Below are 18,339 nucleotides of genomic sequence, written 5' to 3'. Positions count from 1 at the left end.
GAAAATGGGTAATATTTTCTTTGAATTTGAGCTAAATCTAGATTCATCCCAATTGTCAACCCAACCCTTGAATTGCAAGCATTCTTACAGAGCCTTTAAGCTTGACTCATCCACATTGAATTTTCCTCCCCTAGTAGTTGGAAAAGGACTAATGCATCATTTTATACAAAAGCCTATAAAACTTTACGTGCTGAAGAAGATGAAATAGATGGATTTTATAATTGGTTTCATACGAGTGGGAGGAAATGTAATAGAAGTCATATCCTCTCGAAATCTCAACTATAAATGTCAAGTTTGAATCGAATTACTAATATCGTGTTTAACGGTCATAGATAGATATTGTTTATTTTCTCATTAATAAACATTATGACTCTTAAGACAAGTCTATACATTCCAGTGGGAGTTATTTTTTATGAGTGACGATAACTTTTTTTAAAATGAAGTGTTCACATGACAATTAATGATCTAGGACTATATTGATTCATTAAATAATACATAAATGAATTGGATTAGATTGGGATTAGGTTATCCTGGTTTGGGCTTGGCCCAAGCGAGTGATTGTCAACCCCTAGGCCCAACTTAACTTGAGCTTTTCATCTAGGCTTATTGAAACCTTAATTTTGGACTGAATTGTTTTTTATTTTAAAAATAATGAAAAAATAAACAAGTTTGTTTATTCGATGGCAATGTATTATATTTTAGGATGGTCAAAAGAAGATCAACCGTAAAGATAACTATAATATGTTTTTAAACTCCTATATGACCGCCTAGGATTTGGCTAAATTTGAATTCCCAATAATTAGACTAGGTCCAACCCATGGGTCATGCTCGTCTTAGCCCATGGGTTGGGTTTATGCTATCCCATGATCAAACCCCAAACTAAAAAAAAAATAGCTCCAACCCTATCATAAGATTATTAGGCTATTCATATTAGGCTAGACTTTGACCAAAAATTAAGATGAGCTAAGTGCTTTGGGCTAAGCCCAAATACACATCCCACATTTAGTTCAAACTTATTAGGATGTCAATACAATTTCTTAGTTGGAATCCAACAAACATGGGCCTAGTGTCCATCACCCATAATCATGTGATCTTTAAAATTGGGCTTGGTACCTTGAACCAATATACCAAACCCCAAGCCAATTGGCCCTACACATCCTAACTGCTCTCTACCTTTGGTATAAGTCCAATATTAATATAGTTGCATTAATGTTATAGCAAGATTTACAATATTTTAATATAATTTAATGTTATAATCTTTTAGTTATTATAATCATATTTCTCATCATAATTTTTATTTGAAAAGTTATAAAAATAAAAAAAATAAAAAAATTGCAAACTACTTTAAGCAAAATAATAATAACAAAAATAAATGTATGCTATGAAATCAATAGATCTCTTTATTTATAACTTTAAATTATGAAACTTATTTATTCATAACTTTAGGTTATGATTTGTAAATTCCTCTATTCATAACGTCCAGTTATAAAAGCATAAACCTTATCATAACTTCGGATTATGAAAATAGATTAATTTATTTATAGCGCTAGGTAATGATTTTCCATATCAAAGGATTTTCTCCATATTTGTAACTTCATGTTATGATGTGTATATTTTTTTATTCATAACTTTCTGTTGTGAAAGTATAAACTTTATCGCTTCAAACTAGGAAATAAATTAATATATTCATAACTCAAAGTTATGATTTTTCATAAGAAATTTTCTCTATAGCTTCAGGTTATGGTTTTCCCATATTCCATAATGAAGTTATGAAAATACATCAATCTATTCATAACATCAAGTTATGATTTTCCTTAAGAAAAAATTTCCATAACATCAGGTTATGATTTTCCTTAAGAAAAATTTTCCATAATTTCAGGTTATGGTTTCTATGTTCAAGAATTTTCTCCATAACTTCAAGTTATGGTTTTTCCTTGATCATATCCAAATCTATAAAATAAATAAATAAATAATAAAAAATAAAAAACTATACCTTGATTCATACTTTTAGCTTCAATATGATTTGAAGTTCTTCAAGTAATAGTCTTGAACTCCTTTATTCTTGATTTCCCCTTTTCTACTTTTCCTTTTATGCACTCCTTGGTGACGACAAGTATGGAGATGTTTTTATTAGATTGTCAAAGTGTAGAGAATCATCAAGAATTCCTCTATTTATAAGTGTAGCAGGTTCAATCCATCAATGAATTATTAACTAATTATGAATTTCAAAATGAGAAAAGACATTAAAATATTTAATAAAAGGAAACTTAACTATTAAGAAAAGAAAAGTTAAGGGGGTCAATAAGACCATTTTTAGTTCGATTATATTTTTCTAAGTAGTTGATAAGCCTCGAGTTTAAAACCCTTCTCCAAACAAAAATAAAAAAGGATAGTTGTCACCAAGACAATTCAAATAATTGATTATTCTCAAAGTAGTGTGAAAACAAAAATGAAATGATTGAATTTATTATCTAAATGTCTTGTGAATTCCATTCCAACTTCATATCCAAAGTGGGAAAATGGGTATTTTCATTGTGGGCTCTCTTGGATTTGAGCCAAATCTAGATTCATCCCCAATTGTAAACCCAACCCTTGAATTACATGCGTTACTAAAGAGTCTTGAGCTCCACTCATCCACATTGAATTCCCCTCCCCTAGTAGTTTGAAAAGGACTAGTGCTTCATTATACACAAAACCCATAAAAAAATTATGGGGTTGAAGAAATCGAGATGGGTGGATTTTATAATTGGTCTCATACAAGTGGGAGAAAATGCAATAGAAGTCACATCCTCTCGAAGTCTCAACTCTAAATGTCAAGTTTGAATTGAATTACTAATATCATGTTTAGTGATTATAGATAGATATTGTTTGTTTATTGACAAACATCACGACTCTAAAACAAGTTTTATACATCTTAGTGGAATTATTTTTTGAACTTTTTTTTTAATAATCTATGACTATATTGATTCATTACATATTTACATAAATGAATTGGATTAAATTGGGGGTTGATTATCCTAGTTTGGGTTTGGCCTGAGTGAGTGATTGTCGACCCGTAAGCCCAACTTAACTCAAGCTTTTCATCTAGGCTTATTGAAGTCTTAATTTTGGACTAGATTATTTTTATTTTTAAAAAAATCAACAAATAAGAGTTCATTTAATAATTAATCGTGATTTTAAGAAGTATTTATAACATTTATAATACTTGAAAATTCATTTTTTAAGTATTAAAAATACTAAAAACGATTTATAAAATCACTGTCAGACGTACTTTAAATAAGTTTGTTTATTCAATTGCAATGTATTATACTTTATGATGGTCGAAAAGAGCTTAACCACATAGATAACAACAATATGTTTTTAAACCCCTATATGACTGCCTAGGTTTGGGCTAAATTCAAATTCTCAATAATAAGACTAAGTCTGACCCATGGGTCGGGTTTATGCTACTCCATTATCAAAACTCAAACTAAAAAAAACAAGAAAAAAGAATCAATTCCAACCCAATCATAGGGTTATTAGGCTATTCATATTAGGTTAGACTTTGATCGAAAATTAAGATGAGCTAAGTGCTTTAGGCTAAGCCTAAATGCACATCCTTCATTGAGTTCAAACTTACTAGGATCTAAATACAATTTTTTAGTTGGAATCCAACAAACATGGGCCTAGTCGTCGTCATCCATAGGCTTGTAATCTTCAAATTTGACCTTGATACCTTGAACCAAGATACCAAACCCCAAGCCAATTGGCCCTACACATCCTAATATAAAAGGAGGTTGTGACATTAAGCTTTGGCCTCTAGTGCTGTTTTCTTCTTCAAATTTGTACAACATTGCTAAAAGTCTTCAATCCAACCTAACAAATATTCTCAATCATTTTATAAAATAACCATCTCATCTTCACTATAAAAGTTTTCTTGAAGCTCAAGTCTACTCAAATCCCACCACCTATAGACTTTGATCAATAAAATTTAAAGTCTAGCCTATTCAATGTGATAGTTTAATGAATACTTAATGCAGTAAAAACAAGTATAATCTTATCAAGATCCCATCAAAAAAAGCTCAAAATAGTAGTAAATATGAAGTTAAAGTGAAATGACCCTATCCAGATTCAAAACTTAAACCAACATAAAAGGATGAAATTGAGTGATGAATGTTTACAAAAAAAATCAACTCGTTTTCATTGAAAATCATCATACATATTATGAGTCCAAATCCTAATTGGTTATTCGATATGGTACTAATCTCATTTTATCGGAAGTCATATGTTAAAATCTCATCATATATTTATTTTTTCAATTTATTGAGTTCAGGTAAAAATCTGAAAAAAAAACCGTCTAAGCTGTGTGTGCCCATGGGATAAGATACTAGTAATTCTCGTATTTATAATACGAGTATAAAAATTTTGGTTTGTTGAATATTGCTATTGAATTAGGGAACTTAATTACACAAATGATAAATGTACCAATAGTTGTACTTGGGAACAAAAGTTCCCCTTCGTGGCCAAGGCTACATTTATCTGGGCCCATTACATGGGCTTTAAGTCTGCGTGAAATTGATGGGCCTGCTGTGGGACCAATTTTCTCTGCATCGCCAGTTTGTGTTGTACAGCCATATGAGAACAAATAGTGGGCCAATCAAAACCCACTTTTGGTTGGAAATGGATGAAGGAACCTTCGGAAGGAGAAAAAAAAAAAAAATATATATATATATATAGATAATTTTTTTTACATATTTTCTGAAAATAAAGGTGATTAATAAGGCCATATTTTTAAAATTAATTTTTTATTCTAATTTTAAAATTTATAATTTGATTTATATATTATTAATTAAATTTAATTTGAGTTTTATTAAAAAATAGTTTTATAATTATAAATAAATTATTTTCAGTAAAAAATAAATACTAATAATATAAAAAAAATTAAATTATATTTATTTGTTAAAAATGATACATGCTGGGCCCTCTAATTTTATCTAAATTCCACGTAAGCAGATCAGCTGAAGTGTCATGCTATGAGTCACCCGCGGGTGAAAATATCCCGAGTGCTACGATATATAAACGAGATGATATTGACACTACGTAACAAAATAAGGAAGAGACAGACAGCTCACTCCAGTTTTTTTTCGTCTCTTTCATTGTTTCCCATCTCGTGAAACGACAAATTGACACCTGGGCACCCACATGGTCCTTCTCCACTCATTATCACGCCACGTGGCCAGATGTTTTGCTATGTTTCCATCTCATTTAAATTAATCTGCCACGTGGCTAAATTTCCAGGTCATTCGCTTTGGGCATCTGGCCTTTGGTGAGGAAGCTGGGGACACATGACCGTGACAGTCTAGGATACAGATGTACACCGCATTATAGACAAGTACCCGCAATAAATGCTGACTACATCTGGTCAACAAATCGAATGGACGACCATGATCCTACACGGACTTGAAAATGCTCTGCAAAGTACCCTAGTCCATTAGACATAAATGAAAAAAAAATAAAAAAAAATTGCATGGTTGATAATAAAAAATTGAGTTTAAAATAATATTTTCATTTTTAGTCACATTTTCATATGTTGATAAAAAAAAACTTCATTTTACGTTTGTATTTTTATCATATCTTTTATTTTTTGATTTTATTTTTTATATCGTTATTCGAAAATATAGTCTGACTCATAATTTATGTATATATTTTTATATCATTTTATGCTTATTATCATAAAAAATTTTAAAAAAAACTTCAATGATAGATATTAAAAACATTTTTTTTAAATATAAATAAAAAATCATGAATTTAAAGAATTTAGAGGGACTTTGATGATCACTCATGGCACGATATAAAAGTAGGGTTTTTAGGAATCATTCTAGTTGGGTAAGGTTCAACAAGTCCCTACAAAATTCCATACTATGGTTTGAGTTGCCAACTGAGAACCAATAATGGATAGGTCCCATATGGGCCACATTCATCAAAATTTACATTTTGGTTAAAATTTGGTATCCTTTTTTAAAGACCTAACTTGAATTTAAGTAATGAAAATTGTTTTTCTTTTGTTAAATTTGAGAAATTTGGCCAACTTTTGTCACCTATTTATTATTTTAAGACAAATTTATCAAGTTATTTTAAAAGTGCTAGATGTACTTACTAAAATAGAAAAACGTTTTTTAGAAATTAAGGTGATGTATGTTTTTTTGCTGAAGAATAATTTATTGATATGAACCAATATAACTAAAATGAATTTATTATCAATAAGTTATTTTTAGCTTAATAAAAAGTTAAATATTTTGATTTTTTTTATATTCAACAAAAAAAAAAAAAAACAACATCTAAGTGTTTCATAAAAATTTAAATATGATCTTTAGAAATATAAAGAACCGCTTGAAATGATTATTGAAAAATCACTAAATAGGTGATTTTTTTTTTAATTATTACAAAATACATTATTAAAACATTTTTAAAATTTTATTTTTATTTAAAACACGACTAATAAAAAGGTGATATACTAAAAGAACTTTAATGATAATCATTTTTATTTAGCCAATAGAATTACTAAATTTATAACATTATATATGTAAAATTAATATCATAAAAGTTTTATTAAAAAAAGGTAGTTTTTTAGAACTATTTTTTCATATTAATTTTTTATTAATTAAAGAAAAAAAACATATTGATTAAGAGTGCGTTTGGCTAGTAATTTTTATTTGAACTACTTTTAATTGAAATGTTTTCTCTTTGTACATTTTTCAAAAAATAATTTATTAAATATTTTTAAATTTCTTAAAAACACTTTCTAATATTAATGTTTTTGTTCAAAAGTCTTTTTTATATTTGAAATATTTTTCAAAGCATTGTCAAACATATTTTAAACAAAATAAAATTTTGAATTTTTTTTCTCAAAAGTCTATTGATTAAGATTTAATTTTTGGCCACTTTAATTACCTCAATTTATCTTGTAATTTCAAGTTGAAATCTGGGTGTTTGGTAAACCAAATTAATAACTTAAATGATCTAATAACTTGATTAAAGTTATTAAGTAAATTAAGTATGTTTGATAAATAAATATAATTTAAAGTCAAAAATAATTTTAAGTAATAACTAAAAATAATCATTAATTTATTTTTCAACTAATATATTTATTTTTACATTTTTACCTCATTTACTTTAGTTATTTTCAATGTCTCTTTTGTTATTCCATGACCTCTATTATTACTCGACCTCCTTTACCCTAATTATAAATTTATTAAACGACTTTAATATTTAAAGTAAGAATTAAATACTAAGTTTTAAATTAACAACTTTAATATAATTTAACTTAAAATTAATTTAAGTTATTAACTAATAAGTATTAAATTTTATTAAATACGATGAAAAATGGTGACGGGAAGGAAAGGCAAAATTCTATCAAATAAAATAAGTGGGGTTATGTGAGAGGATGATTAAGATGTTTTGAAATTTAATTAATTGGTTTTCTTAGGATGATTGCCTGATGACTTCACAAGAATATTGTCATAATAATCAAGCAAAAGCGAGACGCGTTTTGAATGTGCTTTTTTTTTTTTTTTTTTTGCAATTTAGCCGCTTTATGCTCAAAGGATTCTTGCCAATACGTGTTTTATTCACCTTCTTTAAAACTTGTTGCGTATATTTGGAGCATCTAAAAGGAAAATAAATGGAGTAGAAGTAATTCATTTTTTGTATAATAATTATTCTACTTTTCATATAAAAATTATGCTTTAAAATAGTTTTGATATTTTTATGTATTTTTACTAAATAAAAATATGTTCAACTCATTTATCTTAGGGTTTAACCCAATACTCTCAATTATGAATCTTATTATAATGACTCGTTTCTAACCATATAGATATTATCCGTTTTAAGTCTAAAAAACTTTCATGATTTTAAAATGGGTCTATAAGATTAAAAAAAAACTTACATATTTATACGTATACAACATCATACGTATTATTATTTTTACTAAATAAAAATATGTTCGACTCATTTATCTCAGGATTTAACTTAACACTCTCAATCATAAATCTTATTGTAATGATCCGCTTTTAATCATGTAGATATTATCCATTTTAGGTTTAAGAAGTGTTCACGATTTTAAAACGCGTCTATAAGATTAAAAAAATGCATACAATATATGTATCATTATTTATACCCGGGTCTCATTCATTATATCTTAATTATATCGATTTATATTTTCAATTGAAGATTGGGAATTGGGGGGTGAGCATAGGCACCTTAGATTTTCCTAATCCCAAATTAATAAGTTGATTATTAATGAATGAGAATTTCGAATAGTAAAAGCTGAGTGTGAACCAACAGTTCAGAAAAAAGAGGAGAAAGCAAAAAAAAGGGTAAGGGCTATTCCAGTAAATTAAAGAGTTTCACTAAAGTGGATTCCCCCAGTTATCAGAGTGGGGGGGAAAGGAAAAAAATGAGTGCCCACTCTCTGGCAGCTGTCTCCAGCCCATTTCCCTCCCACGCTCCTCTCTGCCTTTGCCTTTATATAACCGACTTCATTTCCCTTCTCCACCACATCACTCCTTAGTCCTTCAGTTGCAGCAATGGCATTGTTCGTTTTGATATGTTTCTTTCTAGTAAGTTCAAGCCTTCCTCTTCCTAACTCCGGTGCTGCCGTGGAAACTAATGATTTCCAGCCGGAGGTGTATAACCCAAAGCTTCCGCCGAGGGCTCTCACTTCTTCCAAGAAGTTTGAGGGTTCGTCGGACTTGGTGCGTCTCCGGTATCATATGGGTCCGGTGCTGTCATCTCCGATCAATATATATATAATCTGGTACGGCAAGTGGGCGCAGCCGCAGAAGCTTTTGATTAAAGATTTTCTCTTGTCGATCTCTGCGTCGCACCGAGCTGCCGCCTCCCCCTCCGTCGCGGAGTGGTGGCGCACGGTGTCTCTGTACACTGACCAGACCGGCGCCAACGTGTCGAGATCGGTGCTGATCGCCGGCGAGTACGCGGATCAGAGGTACTCACACGGCGCGCAGCTCACGCGCCTCTCGATCCAGCAGGTGATTGCCAGCGCGGTCCGCGCCGCCCCGTTCCCGGTGGACCACAAGAACGGAATCTACCTGATTCTGACATCCGAGGACGTCGCCGTGCAGGACTTCTGCCGCGCCGTCTGCGGCTTCCACTACTTCACCTTCCCGTCGATGGTCGGCTACACGCTCCCCTACGCCTGGGTGGGGAACTCCGGTAAGCAGTGCCCCGATGTTTGCGCTTACCCCTTCGCCGTGCCGGCGTACATGACAGGAGGCGGCCCGTCCGCGCTGTCCCCGCCGAACAGGGACGTTGGCGTCGACGGCATGATCAGCGTGATCGGACACGAGCTGGCGGAGCTGTCATCGAACCCGCTGGTGAACGCGTGGTACGCCGGAGAAGACCCCACGGCCCCGACGGAGATCGGCGATCTGTGTGAGGGGCTGTACGGAACAGGTGGTGGAGGAGGGTATATCGGTCAAGTGATGAGGGACAGAGAGGGAAGAACATTTAATTTGAATGGAAGGAGAAAGAGAAAGTTCTTGGTACAGTGGATTTGGAGTCCCGCCCTCAAAGCCTGTGCTGGTCCAAACGCCTTGGACTGATCAATTTTTGTTTTTATTATTGTTTTTGTTTTTTTCGAGTAATATTTTTATTAGCTTTAGTCTCATAGATGTATAAAATGTGGGTAATATTATATATATATTTTTTTATGAAATTTTAATTTCTTGAATTACCACTTGATCTCCCTTGTTTTCACTTTGTATGGATTGCAAAATGGAATGATTGAAATTTATTTTGTGATATCCTTTAGGGGACAAAGTTTTAGGTAAAGTATCGAAGACCCTCTTTACTAATTAAATGTGTTTTAAAATAATGATGATATTTTAGATTCAAAACGGACAATATGTATAATTGGATGTGGGTTATTATAAATGATATCAGAATTGATCTCTGAATTCGATGAGAGTTATTGTAAATGATATCAGAACTGATCTCAGAATTCGATGAGGGTTTATTTGATACCCTCATCGAATAGAGAAAAAGTTGGATTTATTTGATATCCTCATCGAATAGAGAGAAAGTTAGACAATATATACAATAGGGATAATATCTACAAGATTGGGAAAAAATCATGAGGACCTTTTGGGTTCAAAACGAGCTGATATTTTAGAGATATTTTCATATCTTAATTTATAAATTGCATTTTATTTTCTAAAATAATTAATAAATGTTTTTTTAATAATTTATTAGAACACTTTAAAAAAAATGCCAAACATGTCCTTAAAAAATTCTTGATCAATAATTAATATTTGAAATTTCAAGTACAAGACAAAGACTAGACAACTGACACGACTAAAATCCAAACCTCACAAATAAACAAATAACATATCACTATAAGTGACTCCAAAAAAGTGAAGCATAACCCCTTTTCTTATAATTAATTCTAGATACTATAATTAATTAAAACCTAATCTTGGTATTATTCAATCGAGCTTGACACAAAAGATTGCTCAAAATAGAAACCCCACTGTTTAATTTCTTGAAAATTAAATATGAATATTATTATTAATTTAAAATTTAAAATTGAAAAAAATATTAAATTAATGATGATTAAGTATATTTAGCTTAAAATGATGAATTAACCCAAAAGTTGAAGATAGAAATTCTTTGACCTTTTTTGGTGGGTGGTGGTGGTGTAGAGCAGAGGACTTGAGGGGGCACCCTACTTTAATGGGACATTTGTGACACACAGCTAAGGGCAGGACCCCACAAAAGTACACACACATGATTAATTATGAGCCTCCCACATCTTTAGGTGGTGGCCAATGGCCACACTCAAATGAGAGAAATGGGCAGTTGGGACTTTGGGAAAAAATCTTATAATTTTGCTTGGTTGGAGTCTTGCTGGTTGAAAATGAACATGGGGGCGCATACCAAAACCCTATGATGTAGGAGCCATGAATCAGAGCGCCTCTCTCTCTCTCTCTCTCTCTCTCTCTTTGAAAAATGCACAACTGTTGTCCAAGGTGCAGGTTGGCTTCTAGAAAATATCTTTTGATGTAGGAAAATGGTATGTTATTGTATGAGCCGAATTTAGGTATAAGGGTATAATCGAGTACGATTATAACATAAATATTTTATAAGGATTCATTTTTAATCATGCAGATATTATTCGTTTTGAATTCAAAAAGGTCTTTACGGTTTTAAAATGCATTTACAGAATTATGAGGAGTACGTACTTATATAACGTCAGAAACTTTTCCCTTATTCGATATGAACTGTCGTATTAAGATATAAAAAACTATTATCTAAATTTTTAAAATGTGGGAAGTTATCAGTGTTTTTATGAAGTGTCATAATTTATATAATTTTTTTTTTAAAAAATATAGTATTAAAGTGCTAGTATGAACCTAAAATTTACTTTGTCGGCACTTAGAATGTATGCGTCTTGATGGCTTAAAATGTGGGGATGAAGGGGAAAAAATCCATGGGCAGGACAGGACAGGACTCCTCCATACCAAGAGAAGTGTCACAATCTTAAGAGTTGAGAGCCACATGCAGTCTATGAGGTGATGCCACCATGCATCTTTTGCAAAGAAAATGACCTCTCCCCCCATCATTTTCCTTCTCCCCTTCACTTCTACATGGTTTTTGATTAATTGGTATCGGTTTTTTAACATCTTAATCTCGTTTAATTCGAATTTGATTATTAGGGTTCGATCCGATTCCTATTTGATCGCTTAATTGGTTAATCTTTTAACAAATTTGGAACATTTTTATCCAAAAATTGACAAAGTACACACAACAAAACCAGTGGTTGAATACTTGCTTATTTGATAGCCACTTTGAATACAAAGAAGGAAAGGTTTTCTTGTTCACGACTTTATTTCTCACCAAACAAACAGAGCAGACATCAAAATTTGAGGCTCAATTCCCCTCCCCACCCACTGGGGGCAACATAATGATAAGGGCTTGTCACGGAAGGACACCCATACCCTGGGACAGCTACATGGAGATATTTCTTCTTGTCTTTTAGTGCCCCCTATACATCATTTTTCATTCCTAATTTTGATTTCATTTCCAATGTAATGACTAATGAGAGGTCATGACATGAAATGAACCAAGAAGTTATGAAATTCATATGGGGTACGTAATGGGTGCAGAAAGTTATTGGGGAGAGTAAAGTTGGATGAAGGTACCCATATTAAAACTTACCGGTGGAAAAGTTGGTAGAAATTGAATACTTCTTGAATTTCACACCCAAAAAGAAGCCATTTATGCCCCATTTAAATTTAATTTCCCATACTAAAGTCACGATTCCCGATACTAAATCATCTGTCGATCACAATATGTCATATATATAATTAGGTGTATATTTCATTGTTTTATATCTTAGTCTTATTTTTTTATAATTCGATCTCATTTTTCATTATTGATATTTTTATTGGTCGACATCTACTGAAAAGCGATACCATTCATAATATATCATATACACAATCGAGTTCCATTGTTTCATATTTTTGTCTCGTTGTTTATAACTTCATCTATTAGCCTCAATTTCACCATTTTTTTTTATGGTCAACATGATAAACTTGCCCTGAAAAAAAAAATTTAAACGAATTTGAGATGCCTTCAAATATAACCATAAATAATAAATTAAGTATTTTTACATTAAATATAAATTTTTATATTTAAGTAGAAAACTTTTTCTTATATTTAAATTTTTGTATAAAATATTTTTGTTAAAAATAAGTGATAGTTATTTTTTAGAAGTGTTTTAAAAAATTAAGGTTATATTTGATAATTGTTTTCGAAAGTAAGTTTAAAATAATATAATATCTTTGAATAAAATGATTTTTTTTAGTTATTTTTAATTATTTTTAGTTATGTTAATTATTATTTTAAAATATAATTTTACAAATATGAAAAATAGTTAAAAATAAATAAAATATTATATATAAACATTATTTTATATTTAAAAATATAAAATATATATTAGTCTAAAAACATTAATTTTCAAAAACTATTTTTGTTGGGCATAAATTTTTTATAATTGTTTTTAACTGCACAATAAAATCTAAGTATATATTTATCGAAATTTACATTTTATATTTGAATTAATAGGTTAAAAGGATTAAAATAATCTCTCATATTTATCTATTTAACATTTTCTAAATTTTTATTTAAAAAGTAATTTAATTTTCACATAAATATCCTTAACTATTTCAAGTATTTATTTAAAAAAAATATTATTTTTACAAAAAAACATAATAATAAGGATATTTTGGTCAATGAAAGTGTTAGATATCCGGTTTTTAATCACCCCTTTAATCAAATAACCCTTTATATTTTTCCCCTTGCATTAAATACTTTTGTGGACTTCCTGTAAAGAACATGCCACGTAACAGCTAACTGAATTGGGAGTGAAAGCGGTGGCAAAAAGCTGCATGAAAACACGATGCCACGTAACACTTGGGTTGCCACGTAGCGCCACGCGTTAACCCCCGGTGATCCATCTGGAATCCCAGAGACCCATAAGGGAGGCATCAAATCCAAGCTGAAAGGCCCACGACCTGAAGCAGCGATCGAATCAAAGAAAGCTGAAAATGGCGGATGTAAGAGGAGGGTGCGACGCCGGATGCGGCTGCCCGGTGCCATGCCCAGGCGGGGTGGATTGCAAGTCAGTAGACTCAGTACCTCAGTTCTCGTCTTCTTGAATTTCTGAATCAAATTTACTTACCAGCTCTCGTTTGTTCATGGAAAATGTCAACAGGTGCTCGACGACTGGGGCGTCTGCGGCAGACCACAGCACCTGCCCCTGCGGGGAGCACTGCGGCTGCAACCCCTGCACCTGCCCCAGGGGGGAAGTCACGGGCACCGGCAAGCTTTATTGCAAGTGCGCGGACGGCTGCACCTGTGTCAAGTGTACTGCCTGAGCCCTGAGGGGTGGTCTGAAGATTTTGATGTCTGGGTCGTGTAGTTCTAGAAAAACCCTTGAGCCCCATCATTTTCTTTGATGATGGGGGTGGGGAAGCTTTAGGTTTCTTGTCTTATAAATAAAAGTTGGTCAAGTTTGGTGCAGAATCTGAGTGTTCAAATATAAAGAAAAAAATAAAAAAATTCTATATGCTTTCATGATTCCAAGGCTATATGCTTCATCCTCTCTATCTGGTAAGTCACAGTGTTCTCTCTCCATGTTTCATTTTCAAGGTGCTTCTCATAGAAGTTGACCTCCCCACTTGCTCTCACACATACGGAAGAAGTGCTTCTAGTGCCATAACGTCCCTATAAAATATGTAAGATTTATCAGATTCATCACTGAAAAGATATGTCAGAGGGATGAAGCAACTGGGGTTTATCATTTACCAGTGGGGTGTCTGTGTCAACAAATATGGAGCTTAACTGGTGTTCCCTCTCTGGAGGATAGATGCGAGGCAGCACGATTTCATTGTCTTTGATTGTGTTCTTCATTAATTTCTCAACCATCTCCTCTGTGGGGATCTCACCTTCACCGTATTTATCCAAGAGCTCTTTGAAATTATGACCTAGTCTTTGTGCCTGCCAATGAATAAATGGAAGTTGAGTAATGGGGACTCTGAAAATGGACCCAGAGAACAGGGGCATTCAAATTATGAATTTAGCATCCATGTATGATTGGGACATGGGAGATGGGTGTGGGTCACACCATCCAAGCATTTTTTGGGGAAACAAAAGGCTGGATCCTACAGCTCTCCACAGGTTTTCAGCAAAATCTGTTTGATATTTTTCTTTAAAGCAGTAGGAAAAGCAGTCTGAGGAAAAATCCCAAAGTTAGGATTGAGTTATGGTTGACAGTCCATTCGACTTGTGATCATGAGGGAAGAAGTTTGAAGTTCCCTTTATAAGATGAACGATCCCGCATCCCAACTCTTTAAAAAAGGGTCATTTGGCAGGAAGGAAAATGGAAGGAAAGGCAGAAAGAAGCTACTTTTGTCTAAATTTATTAATCTCCATTTCTCTTTGGAAAATTAAAAAAGTTCATAAAACTTCTAAAGATTTTTCATCATGTTTGATATTCTTCCTCCTTTTTCCTTCCCTTTCCCTGTAATTTCCCATATCCAAACAGAGGCAACTACAAATTCCTATCCCACCTGCTTAAATGAAGGGTGAGCAACATAACTGGTTTAAAATGTGGAACCTTGTTACAACCCTAATTATCCATCTTTTCAACATTAATTCCCCATCTCAATCAAGACTCCCACCCTTGAAGACCAAGGATGTTCCATGACCAACAAGAACCAGAGGAAAAACCCTTTAGACTCCTAGGGTTGAGATTACAAGATACAAATCAAGTCCCACACTAGAGAAAAGGCAATGTGAATGGAGCTATTTGTAGTTTCTAGCACCATCTATGTATCCTTGGGAGAAGGGCCTCACCAATAAGGCTATTGAAAAAATAATTTTTCACATAACCCAAAGAAACAGCTCTTTCTTTATGCATTATATCACAATCATGTAAATAAGAAGTCAACAGGCCTTCTTACCTTAGGCCAAGGCGAGTCCAAACTTGCATTTGACAGCACATGAATACCAGGTGAAACCTCTACAACAGAAACATTAGCTTCTCTTGGTCTGTTGGTTATATAGATCATAGTTTTGGAACAAAGATCAGCTATTATCAAGTTAAACCCATTATACTTATCTGCCTCCTTCACAAATTCCTCTGCAAATTCCATGGGATTCTTCTTGCTCTGCAGCCATGGAAACTTATAGGTTCTAACAATCATCCAAGGCCTTCCAGAATAAATCAATTGCAACAAAGGAAATATAGGGCACGACAAAACCAGCTAAAACATCAAAAGCAAAATAGAAAAAAAGATTGAGCCCTACTTCATGATCTTATTTGAATGATTCATTTCAAATCAATAGTTTTCCCTCAAACCCCAAATTTTCCCTTTCAACTTACCATAATCTCAGCCCTACCTGCTTGCTCATCAAATCACTACAGCATTAAAATTGCTTGATATTACTAAAAAAAAAACACATAATCCCAAGTCAAAGAAGTTGTCAAAGCCATCATGATTGTAAATTTTCCATTGTTATAAAGTAATTTTCAGAGATATAAGGATGATCAACAGAGAAAAGAAAGGAAACAAGTGAGCTTGGTTTGATTTTATTGGATCAAAACTACCTCCAAGAACCGAACAATTAGGTCTCCTCTGCTCTTGGCTTCGGGGATTGGGTGAACTTCTCGCACATTTGTAAGAAAAGCCAACCTCCCATCTCTGCTACAAGCCAACCATGTCCCACCGGCGAGCCCATCTCGCCCGCCCAGTATCTCCCCACCTTGCCACCATGCCAGAGCCTCAGTAGGCCTTCAGAAAAACAAACAGCCCCACAAATTCAAAACATATATTCTTCTAATGCCCAGTTTGGTTTATGACAACAATTCTGAGCCCAGCATTCTAGAATTTTATTTCAGTTTTTTTTTTTGATGGGTTGTGTTGTCTTGATCACAATTCTCGGGAACCAAACGGGAATCAGAAAAGGAAAAAGAAGAAGAAAAATCCAGGAAAATTATACTTGCCGATTATGATATTCGTCTCTGTTGAGCAACAGAAGGAAAGGATAAATCGGGTGAGCTTGCCATAAGAATACTGCTATACACATGCTTCCGTACTTTCCCGCCCCAGAAACTGAAATCTCTTACTTTCTCGGCCTCCAAACGCCAGCACAGCTCCTCTCCGCTGAATATATACAGTGCGACGCGGGGAGACAAGAATCTCGCAAATGAACGCTAAACGTCAAAACGCAGCGTTTTGAGGAGCGAAGTGTGCCTGAAAACGGCGTCGTTAAAGTCCACCAAATCAAACCCAATCCAGTACTGCTAGGCCCACATTGCTTTCCCATCCTTTCCACTCTGTCCCAACTTTTTCTGGCCCACCAACATGATGGATCTTGGGCCATGCTAAACCATGTCCCAAAGATGTGACATCTTCTAGGAGTGGGCTATTTTTTTTTTCCTTTTTTTCCCTTTTTTTTTTTCCCTTTTTTTGAGCAACAATAACTACATCCCAAACCAAAACAACCCACATAGGTTTGACTAGGATTTTTTACCGAGTAAACTTAATTGGTTTATTTTCTTTGTAAAAGTTTTTCTAGTTGAATGGATATGATTCCCTAATAATATATTTTTGTATATTTTTCAATTGGGTTTTATACAAATTCCCTATTCTTATTAGTTGCCTTATTGACTTAAAAAAAAAAAAAAAACCACATGAACCCCATAAAAAAAGACTTGGGGTGAAATTTAAAAGTACAGAAGTGTCAATATTTAAAATGAAATTACAAAATACAATATTTGAATAATATTGAAAAATATGTCAAATTCTAATTTGAGTCAATTGGAAAGTCATTAATAATTTCCTAATAGGATATGTTCTTATGTAGATAGAATGAGGAGGCAAATTGAACCTCCTCTTATGTATGCTTATGTAGATTTGATTGCTTATGCACTTAGTATGGAAGAAAACATTGAAAATGAGGAACCTTGTACCTATCATGAAGCCATCACTAGTAGAGAGTTTATATAGTGGATTGTTGCTATGAATGAGGAGAATGAATATTTTCAAAAGAATCATACTTGGCAACTAATTAGAAACCTAAATATCAAAAGATTGTTGGTTGCAAATAGGTTTTCAAAAGAAATGGAAGAATTCCAAGAGTAAAGGATGCTAGGTTCAAAGCATGTTCGTAGAAAAGGTCCACACACAATAGGAGAGTGTGGACTTCAATGAAGTGTTTTCTCTAATTGTGAAAAATAGCTCAATCAAGTGTACTTACTATGATTGCTTTATTTGATTTAGAGTCAGAGCAACTTGATGTCAAGACTATTTTTCTACATGATGAGTTGGAAGAATGAATTTATATGCATCAACTCGATAGATTCATTATTTCGGGAAATGAATACCATATTGGTTTGTTGAAGAAATTTCTTAATGATTTGGAGCAATCTCCTAAGCAGTGGTATAAAATGTTTGATACTTTTATGATTAGTAATAACTATTGTAGGAGTGAGTATGACAATTTTATTATCTGATGGTTCTTTTATTTATTTATTTATTGTTATATGTTGATGACATGTTAATTGTCTACAAGAACATGTCTAAGATTAATACATTGAAAACTCAATTTTAGGGAGAGTTCGAAATGAAAAACCTTTGAACTCCAAAGAAATATAAGGTATGGAGATTCATAGAGACCGAACAACAGGGTTGTACTTATCATATAAAAATACATTGAAAAAGTTTTAGAACATTTTGGAATGCAAGGATGAAAATTGGTGAGTACTCCATTAGCAAG

The 18,339-nt window shown here is 32.9% G+C and overlaps 3 protein-coding genes across 3 annotated transcripts; 2 read left to right on the top strand and 1 right to left on the bottom strand.

The window, feature by feature from the left end:
• The first annotated feature begins 8,446 nt into the window (after positions 1-8,446).
• Positions 8,447-9,730, top strand: LOC117911894 (protein EXORDIUM-like 5). Its single transcript, XM_034826319.1, has one exon. The coding sequence runs from the start codon at positions 8,565-8,567 to the stop codon at positions 9,597-9,599; it is 1,035 nt and encodes a 344-aa protein (XP_034682210.1). The 5' UTR covers positions 8,447-8,564; the 3' UTR covers positions 9,600-9,730.
• Positions 9,731-13,475: 3,745 nt separating this feature from the next.
• On the top strand, positions 13,476-14,079 carry LOC117909232 (metallothionein-like protein 4A). The gene is made up of 2 exons (XM_034823181.1): positions 13,476-13,678; positions 13,772-14,079. Exons 1-2 carry the CDS (start codon positions 13,605-13,607, stop codon positions 13,932-13,934), a joined length of 237 nt encoding a protein of 78 aa, XP_034679072.1. The 5' UTR covers positions 13,476-13,604; the 3' UTR covers positions 13,935-14,079.
• Positions 13,979-16,733, bottom strand: LOC117909222 (transport and Golgi organization 2 homolog). Its single transcript, XM_034823170.1, has 5 exons — positions 16,565-16,733; positions 16,169-16,352; positions 15,522-15,728; positions 14,365-14,556; positions 13,979-14,283 (listed from the first exon to the last, which is right to left on the bottom strand). Exons 1-5 carry the CDS (start codon positions 16,645-16,647, stop codon positions 14,131-14,133), a joined length of 819 nt encoding a protein of 272 aa, XP_034679061.1. The 5' UTR covers positions 16,648-16,733; the 3' UTR covers positions 13,979-14,130.
• Between the last annotated feature and the right edge of the window lie 1,606 nt (positions 16,734-18,339).

The sequence above is a fragment of the Vitis riparia genome, chromosome 3 (genome assembly GCF_004353265.1).
Source record: "Vitis riparia cultivar Riparia Gloire de Montpellier isolate 1030 chromosome 3, EGFV_Vit.rip_1.0, whole genome shotgun sequence".
Classification (NCBI taxonomy): domain Eukaryota; kingdom Viridiplantae; phylum Streptophyta; class Magnoliopsida; order Vitales; family Vitaceae; genus Vitis; species Vitis riparia.
Note: the sequence above shows the minus strand (reverse complement) of the source record. Positions and strands in the feature narration are given on the sequence as shown.